The sequence below is a fragment of the Ursus arctos genome, unplaced genomic scaffold (assembly GCF_023065955.2).
Source record: "Ursus arctos isolate Adak ecotype North America unplaced genomic scaffold, UrsArc2.0 scaffold_31, whole genome shotgun sequence".
NCBI classification, from domain to species: Eukaryota; Metazoa; Chordata; class Mammalia; order Carnivora; family Ursidae; genus Ursus; species Ursus arctos.
The window spans coordinates 8,808,090-8,817,121 of NW_026622997.1; the positions used below are offsets into that span (position 1 = coordinate 8,808,090).

General features: G+C 38.8%; 1 protein-coding gene across 1 annotated transcript; it reads right to left on the bottom strand.

Moving 5' to 3' along the window:
• Positions 1-1,270: 1,270 nt before the first annotated feature.
• On the bottom strand, positions 1,271-8,482 carry FAM217A (family with sequence similarity 217 member A). The gene is made up of 6 exons (XM_026511142.2): positions 8,159-8,482; positions 6,228-6,312; positions 6,050-6,063; positions 5,373-5,447; positions 5,219-5,286; positions 1,271-2,780 (listed from the first exon to the last, which is right to left on the bottom strand). The coding sequence occupies exons 1-6, from the start codon at positions 8,270-8,272 to the stop codon at positions 1,562-1,564; spliced, it is 1,575 nt and encodes a 524-aa protein (XP_026366927.2). The 5' UTR covers positions 8,273-8,482; the 3' UTR covers positions 1,271-1,561.
• Positions 8,483-9,032: the final 550 nt, after the last annotated feature.

Here is a 9,032-nt window from a genome sequence, read left to right on the forward strand (position 1 = left end):
CTACCACTTTGTATAATGATACCAACTGTATGGGATTTAGGTAAAATTCTGTTCTATGATAAGTTATCCTGAACAGCTAAGTTGTTTATTCTATTGCCGTGTTGATGCAGTTCCAGAAAATTCTTTGAAATTTATCTAAAAACTAAGCCTATTCTCTTTGACCTCTGCTGCTAAGAAAATTCTTTGAGCCTTATTCTTTTACTAAAAATAGAGGAAACTGAAGTCACAGTTGCTCTCTTCAACATGTATTTGAATTGTCTTTTAATTGATTTCCCCCATCCCCATCTCGAATATTTCATCTTGCTTGTGGCAGGGAAGACAATACACAATATTGACCATGCCTTGGCAGGGGGCTGGGCTTTTACTTCTCGTTTTCGTTTGGGCAACGCTTTAAGTTTTCATTGTGTTATTTTTTTTTTTAATGTTTAAGAAAAACTCAGTTGAATTCACCAACCATCCACTGAAACCAAAGTACACTATCCCCTCCGCCGAACATCCAAACTCTGAGCTATGCATCTTACATCAACTCTTTCCTCGACAATGTTTTTCCAAGTGCGATCCAAGAACCACCTGCTTTAAAATCCCCTGGGACGTTTGTTACAATGCAGGTCCCTGAGCCCTACTCTCGTGTTCCGTGTCCAGGGGTCTGCGACAGAACCCCGGACTCAACTTTTTTGTTTCCCTGATTCTTAGGTGCAGTAAGGTGTGTCAGTCAGATAGGCTCCCCTACACGCACACACACTTTTTTTTTTTTAAATGAGTTAAGCAGCTTTAGCTGTTCGCGTTTCAACTAACTGGGGTTAAGGCTTGCAGCAACAGAGAACTTTGGGAAAATGTTACATTCACATGAGATTTTAGCTGCTCTATGGACAGCAACCTTTTCTCATTTTTTCCTTTGACATTCTAAAACCGTTAGGTCTGCATGGAAGAGGGTTGTTTCATGCCTACATCTACCATCAGGCCCCAAGAGAACTGATCTCACTTTCATGGAGATGACAAAAAGGACCCAGGAAAGGAAAAATTCTTAAGATTCACTAGACGATCTGGAGGATCTTGCATATTAATTCAACAAAATCACAAGTATTTTAGCTTTGAATGGTCAAGCAAATACTCAAAAGATAGGGGAAGATGACAAAGGAGATTTTAGAGATAGTAAAGGAAAGAAAAAAAGGTACCAGAGTGGGAAGAACTAAAAAAATTAATTTGCTAACAGAGGTAATATAGTCTTAAGACTGTAACAGAACACAAAATACACCAGCGATCGGTCGATTACAGCATTTACTGATGATGGAATTCTACTGGGAAACACAACAAAAGAATAATCTTTTGAATAGTTTACTAAGTGAAACATTCTTTTGAAACACGACATGCAAAAGATTGTCAAATACGTCAGGATGGAAACCCCTGGATTTAGATATAGACATCTCAGCAGTGCCACTCACAAGTTCCACTCCACATCACATCACATGTGTGTAAAACCTGTGTCTCAGCATGATGAACCGTATCTTAGCCAAGCTTCTTGGAAATAGATTTGCTCACATTGAGATGTAGGAGACAGAAGTTATTTTTGGTCAATGGATGAACACTTATCCTTCCCTACAAAGGAAGGTGACAAGCAGTTTAACTTCTGAATATAGAATGGTTTGTTCAATTCTATGTTTTTTTGATAAGGTTTCTTTTTGGTCCTTGGTGCCTTAATGTCTTCTCTCTGATTTTCGGGAAAAGACAGAGGTATAGGTGAAACTGGTATTGGGGACCTTGGTGGCAGACATCTTGTTGAGACCATTTTAACCAACGATTGAGTTGTCTGGGAAGTAGTGGGCTTGGCTGAGAGTTCTTGGCATGGATTTAAAATGGAGCTTTTGAGGTTCCTAGTGTCATCACAAGTTGTAATCAATTGTTTGGTGGTGGATGGACTTTTTAGAGACGGTGGTCTAGAAGTCCATCTGTATGTGCTGCCAGCATTGCTCCAATTCCATTTTGAAGCGTTTTGTTCCAGCTTGCAAGATCCAGAACTGCTTTTTCTTTTTTCGCGACTTTTATCTACACAAGTTGTCTGAAGACTCAAAGAGTCTGAAAGTTTTGGCTGTCTCATTTTGGGGATAGCTTTGGAGGAAAAGGGTCGTTCAGCAGCTGCTGGAGCACAGAAGGTAGTTTGTAGTCTGGGCCTCTCTTTTTGTACAGTCATATGTTGTAATCTTTCCATTTCCAGTAAACGAGTTATCAAATGTTCGATAGAGCTTTCTGGAGGTTCCACGGTTGCTTTCCAGTTTTCAGATTTTGAGAGGGCTAATTTGTGCAGGTCCAGAGTATTGAAAGGAGAAGGGAGAAAATCAGGATATGGAAATACTTCACTTGGTTCCTCTGTGAAAGATTCCTCAACATTTTCTATTGTTTCTGGCTTTAAGTTCAGGTCCATCTTTTTAAAATAGCTAAGCAAACTATCATTTGCTTTTTCATTTTCTGATAAATCACTTTCATCTGTTAAGTTTTCTTCCACACTGCTGTTTCCATATTTCAGATTCCAATTTGGGGCAGATAACGTTTCACCATTATTGTTTTCCACAGCTGAACATAAATTAATATAAGGCTCATTTCTGTCCTTAAAAAAGTCTCCATCAGCATAGGGCCAGCAGAGACCCGATGGCATCTGTAGTCCAGGGTGAGAACCAACTTGCTTATCAACCGAAGCACTTGTCAGTGAGTGGTTCAGAGTGAAGAGCCTCATGGGATTCGTGTTTACATTAAAGCCAGTTTCCACTGCAGACTTCTTGAAATCCCTTTAAAAAAATGATTTGATTAGTGAATGGTTTGTCGACTAGAATTAAAATGCTGTTAAAGTGATAATCAATAAGCAAAATTATCAAAGACTTTCTAATGGCCTACGTGTATCTATCTGTAACAGATATATGTTCATTTCCAAATATGCTCAATTATATAAAACTATATACATTTTTTAAAGTATAGATTAGAATATTAACTGGACACCCCCTTGGGCATGCACAGGTGACTAGATCATTCTACCCACAAACGGCTAGCTGTGTCTATGAATGGCTGCTAGGTTAAAAATGGCTAATTATATCTATTTGCCTATGAATATATTGTACATGAGTGATGATGTCTGAGAAGGGGGCTCTCCAACTCAAACTGAAATTATAGTGAAACATTTATGGACCCAAGATTAGATAAAAGGAAACTGATAGAATATAATTAGGTTACTCAATAAAGCTTTCTACTTCAGCCATTGTGGTTTTAAAAAATTATGTTAATATAAAAGGAAGCAAAACAATGTTTACCAAATATTATCCCATAGTAAAAAGAAAGAAAGTATACAATTAAAAAAATTATCCCATAATAATTTTCATCCGATGGTCTTTCATTTTATGAGTAATACTTCTAGGTAGTGTATTAGAATGAAAACTGCAAAAGAGCCACGCCATAGAATACTGAGTTTATACTTTGTTTTTTTTAAAGCTTATTAGAAATACTGACATTGGAGGAGCTGAAGCATTAATTAACATATACAGTCTCATTATCTTCTTGCTTCCTTTAATGCCAGTTTACAGTAAAGAGAATGAAGTATTCTTGAAGGATTTTGAAAAATACTTTTATTTCTATAGAAAACGTAAAAAATTATTGATTTAGCTAAATATTAAACTCACTTGTCTTTGTAAAACCAGGGAAAAGTCACTTTAAATCTACAATTGATAAGAGACACAATCCATGTTGTTTAGTGAAAATAGCATGGAATCTGGGGGTGAGGACCTACGTTTGAACTCCTTTGCCACCAGTGTGCAGAATGGTAATGACAGTACCGACTTTGGGGTAGCCTGAGAAGCCAGATGATTACATGAACGTACTTTATAAAATGTTCAACACTAAATGAAAGGTATCACTTTTATTCTCTTTGCTTCTTGATGGCATACCGAGGAGAAAAATTTCAGTAATAGAATATTTCACCGATACTGGACCTCTAATACTGCAACAGACTTAGGCTTCCCCAGTATTAGTAACAAATACCTATCAAACACATTATTCTGGTTAGTCCTCACAACGACCTCATAAGATAGGCACTTTCATTTTCTACCTTTTATGGGTAAGGGAACTGAGGCACAGCATGGTTAAGGTCACACATCCAGTAAGTGGTGGGGCTGGGATTTAAACCTGCGGAGTGGCACCCCACGTTGGCAATCCCAGCCACTGCCCTCCACTGACTCAGTTTACGTTTGTTGTGTGTTAGTACGATAAAATTCAATTCATTTCCTTTGACCTCTTACCTTGAAATCCTTGTTCCCAGCAGAGTTTTTGTTGTAGTAAAAGTAGCCCTTCCTATGCCCCTCACACTGACATTCCCTTGGGACATTAGTCACTACGGTCCCTGTAGCACTTCTTGGATTCACGCCTCGAATTTCAGCATTAGGGTCAGTTTTGTCCTGAGCCTCACCGAGGTCAAGTCCTCTGACTGGGAGACGGCTATCAGTAAGCCACCCTACCGTCAAACGTGGGCACAAAACTGAGCAACTAATTCTAGTTCTGATCCAGAACTCGGGATTTCCGTGAAACAACACACTGTGTGTAGAAGTGACACGGTGTCCAATAAATGGAAACTTCACGTAGTAGTGACCTGTGTTTGTGAGAAGCGTTCCAGCTGATTCTAACACACACTAAAGTTTAAGAACCAAAACATAAGCATTTAAACCCAAGTAAGGCCTGAGAAGCAGCACACTGTTGAGCTTAAGACCATGAATCTGGTCCCACCATTCATTCATTGTGGGACTTTGGGCAAGTTACATACTTTGTCACCCTGACTCAACGTCCTCATCTGTAAAACAGGGATGCTGACAACAATGCCTTATAAGATTGTTGTGATGGTTAAATGAATTAATATACACAAGGGACAGAAATCATTCCTACCCCATGGACTATTATTTTTCTATTACAGTTCCTTTTCCCTTTGACAAGAAGCCCAACTCTTTCCATGGAAACTCTCACTGTAAGGGCACAGGAAACTCTGAATTCTTCATATACTGATGATCTCTGTGGTGTATGCCAGCCACTTCCTATTTTAGGGTGAATTTCCATAATTTCCCACAAGTGGCACACAATACTTTTTCTTCCAGTTGTTTTTTCTCCTTGTATTTCAGACGAGTTGTTAACTCATTTGTATTTAAATGTATTTCACTAATTTAGGGGCTTATGAAAATAAATGTTCTCTCACCTGTTCTCCATGGTACTTCCTTCGTTAAGAGGATAACTCCATAGCTGAAATATCCCTTGTTTACTATTCTGATAACAGAAAAACCATGGACAACATTTTAGTAACTGCATGCGTTAAAAAAAAAAATACTTTGAATATGATGAATAAAATTCACCTGTGTTCTTTTGTGAGCGTGCTCCGACAAATTTAGTTCTAGCATCAGTTGCTGTACTGGAATTTCCAAATGGTTCTATAAAGCAGCAGAAGACTTTTAAACACAATACATCTCTATTCCCTGTTATTGTTCTAAGAATGTATAGTTCTTGTTCTAACTGAGAAATATATAGTAAAGGCATATAATACTCCCTTTTATACATACAGATATCATTTGTTTTTACTGCCTTTAGCAGGGACTAGCAAAATCGGTTACAAATACCAACAGCGTCAACAAATGAGCCTCGACTATTACTAAGATCATCTTACTAACAGTTAAGTGTTTTATATTTTGATTAAAAAAAAGTAGGTGAAAGGTTAATTTCCTCACTACTTCAAAACAAAATATTAACCATTTTAACTGCCTCAATATATCTTTTTGGCGATGACTACAAAACACAGTAGTCACTACAATGTTAATTTCCATTTCTGGTATGGTTGTATTGAAAAAATATACAATAAAATATTAACTCAATGACCAGTTTGCAGCCCTGTAGAACAGAAAAGGCTTTGACTTGTTTGAAGAACTCTACAGAAATGAAATTGGAATTTTTAAAGAAAGAATTTTTTTTAATGAACGTGCATATAATTTTAAAATAACGTTTTGTGAATTATTTAAAACGAAACATTTATCCTTACCTTGTTAATTTTGCCTGAAAGAACGTATGTGGAAAAAATGACAATTAATAGTTACATAAAACTGGTTGTATTAAAAACAAGCCCCCTTTAATATGAGTGGTTATTCATATTATAAATATGAATGAACATAAATTTGCAATATTTATAAAGATAAACACACACATCTAGGATTTCTTACCACCTGCTGCACTATCCTTTCCAGGTGGGAGATTTTTATTTTCGGGAGCAGGTACTTCTGAATCCAAATTCCAGTGAGACAAGTTCTAAAACAATATTTGTTTTAGGATAAACTTAACATTAAGAAAACTTTAAAAGTTCAAGTACATACTTTTTCATGTCTGTGGCTGAAGTACGAGAAAGGCACAGAGTTTCATGACCCACCCTCCTTCCTATAAGGACACAACCAGCATTTTTGAGAAGAATGCCGTGTTCTCTTATCAAACTATTATCAGCTTGGTAACACCGATTAGGAGACAGAAAGGCTTTCACAATAATTTAGAGTTTCGTTCTCATTTTGTTAAAAATAATGACACACAGGTTTTCAAAATTGATTTTAAAAATATAATAAGATATCCAGTTCAGTGTGTCCCTGGTACCCAATGGCACATTCGCCCAATTTTCTGGAGCTGAACACCAGAAGTGATAGCCTATAAAAATTCCCTAATCTTCACATCGTACTCAACACTGACCTACCCCACTACTCATTCTAGACTCCAAACATTGAAACACACTCAGGAAATATTCAAAAGCGAGCCAAAAAATGGATAGGGAAAGGTACTGATATGTACTGAGTGTGTATGTTCCAGACGTTGTGCTGAATGCTGTGGGGAAAAAATGTGGGATGCGTGCAGGAGAAGATTGTAAGAATTTATCCTGGAATAGGGAAAGTGAAGAGGTGAGGAGTTTATTTAAAAAAAAAAAAAAAAGAAGTAATTTTTTTTAAGAGCAAACTCGGTTGTTTTCTGTCTCAAAAGAGAAAATCCTTTGTAAGTTAAATTCTAAGCAGCACACAAATAAAATGTTAAGTATTATCCCCCAAACTAAAGGAGGCGCAGGGAGAATAAGCTTAAATACACTATGAGGATTTAACTGGCCCACAAGAAAAGTATGTCCTGCTGGGAAGGGTAGTTGAACATTGGAAGGTAGGCTGCAGATTATCCGTCTCTGGAGGTTAATTCCCCGCTCCCCGAGATGACACGTAATTAGGTCTAGTCTCTACGCGAGAATCACCTGGGGAGCGTTTTAAAAATGATACTTGAGGGGCGCCTGGGTGGCTCAGTCAGTTAAGCATCTGACCCTTGATTTCGGTTCAGGTCAAGATCTCAGGGCTGTGGGATCGAACCCTGGTTTGGGCTCCGCACACAATGGGGAGTCCGGTCAAGATTCTCTCTCCCTCTGGCCCTCCCCCGACTTGGGCGCGCTCTCTCTCTAAAATAAAATAAATACATCGTTAAAAAATAACACTTGAAAAAAATTACAAGATCTGACTCCGTGGGATGAAGGTAAGTCTCAGTTATTTATATTTCTAAAACATCCCTGACAGATTTACCAGGCTTCTTTCAGCTCTCTGACCCTGGTCCGCTAACATACAAAATAACGTGACAGAAATCCCCTTACAGGGACATGTAAAGGCAAGCTGATGAAAACTGCAGTTGAGATCATATAATAAGATTAATATAACCAAATCTGTCGACTGGTGAGGGAGGCTATCAACTACACACGTAGTCTGCTAGATTGCAAACTCCTTACAGCTTGGGAATTGATTACGCTTTCTGATGTCCCCCCTGCCTTACCAACGTTTTCCACAGACTGTGTGTGAGAGAATAAAAGAGGTGAGCACAGCCGGAGGGAGCAAGGTCGCACCTTTCAGGAGCTCCAGTTGCAGTAAGAACCGCTTTGAGATTTGGAGAGAAGCTGGTTAATGTTTCCTTTGTTCAAAGAAAGAAAAAACTTCCCATCTGATATTCCAAATGTGCCAAGAGGAAAACTCAGTTCAAAATGCTCAAAAAGAGAGAGAGAGCAGCAGGGATCTGGGCAGTCAGATTCAGTGCGAGTGAGGTCTTGGCCAGGGGAGACGCCCGAACGCTCAAGGGAATGCATCAGCCTTACCTCATGGGAGATGTTGGACGCTCGTGGGTTGGTACCACTGTTCTCACCATTTCTTCTCCCCAGTTTGCTCCTCTGTTTCCTTAAAATCCTATATAGGTTGTGGGATAGGCACATTTATGGGTAAGGTACAACAACGATTGTTTTAAAAGCTTGAGCTTTGGCTCCTTGTCTAAAAGAGGTCCAACAAGGCTTGGAGCACAGGAGAACGGGACTGTGAGGGCAGAGGAGGGCTAACAATATGAAATCAACCAGAAACAAGGGGCAAGCCAGCCCCAAAAACCCAAACAACAACAACGACAACAACAAAAAAGCACTAAGAAAAGCAAATTGTTAAGATCTGACTGATGGAAGATTAGGAACTTAAGGTCTTTGGTGAGAACAGAGACATTATCAGACAAAGATGAAAAACACAAATTAGAAAAAACATGATGAATTATCTGGAATTTATAAAGCAGGGCCATAAACTCTGCTTTTCACTATTCAAAACAGGTGCTCCGTTTGAAAGCAGGGTCAACCTTACAGGCAGCGCAGGCACCCCATAGGTGTTTCAGGGACACTAAAAGGCCCAACGGGCCAAGCGCTACTTTCCACGCCAAATTATCATGGTATCTAAGCCCACTACTGTTTAAGGTAGAAGTATCAGAGAACTATCAGATAACAGGTAAAACAAGCATTGGGTTAAGGGAGGGCTATCCGGAATCACAAATGAAAACCACCTCAGGAATCAGTATATTTGCGAATCGTTTACAATGTATTGCCTCCTAGAGGGCAAAGTGTATCCCGAATAGAAAATACAGTTCAGGGAAGTTTGGAATCAGTAGGTATCGCTCCACCTGTTCTATGCCGGGCCTGGGATGCAACAATGAAGGAGGAA

What these genes read in the sequence shown, in the direction of transcription:
- FAM217A (XM_026511142.2), bottom strand. Translation starts at nt 8,272, where the DNA reads ATGTGCCTATCCCACAACCTATATAGGATTTTAAGGAAACAGAGGAGC. An exon ending in CGTCCAACATCTCCCATGAG is followed by an intron (nt 6,313 to 8,158) that starts GTAAGGCTGATG and finishes ATATTGTTTTAG; the next exon opens with AACTTGTCTCACTGGAATTT. An exon ending in ACGCTCACAAAAGAACACAG is followed by an intron (nt 5,287 to 5,372) that starts GTGAATTTTATT and finishes TTCTGTTATCAG; the next exon opens with AATAGTAAACAAGGGATATT.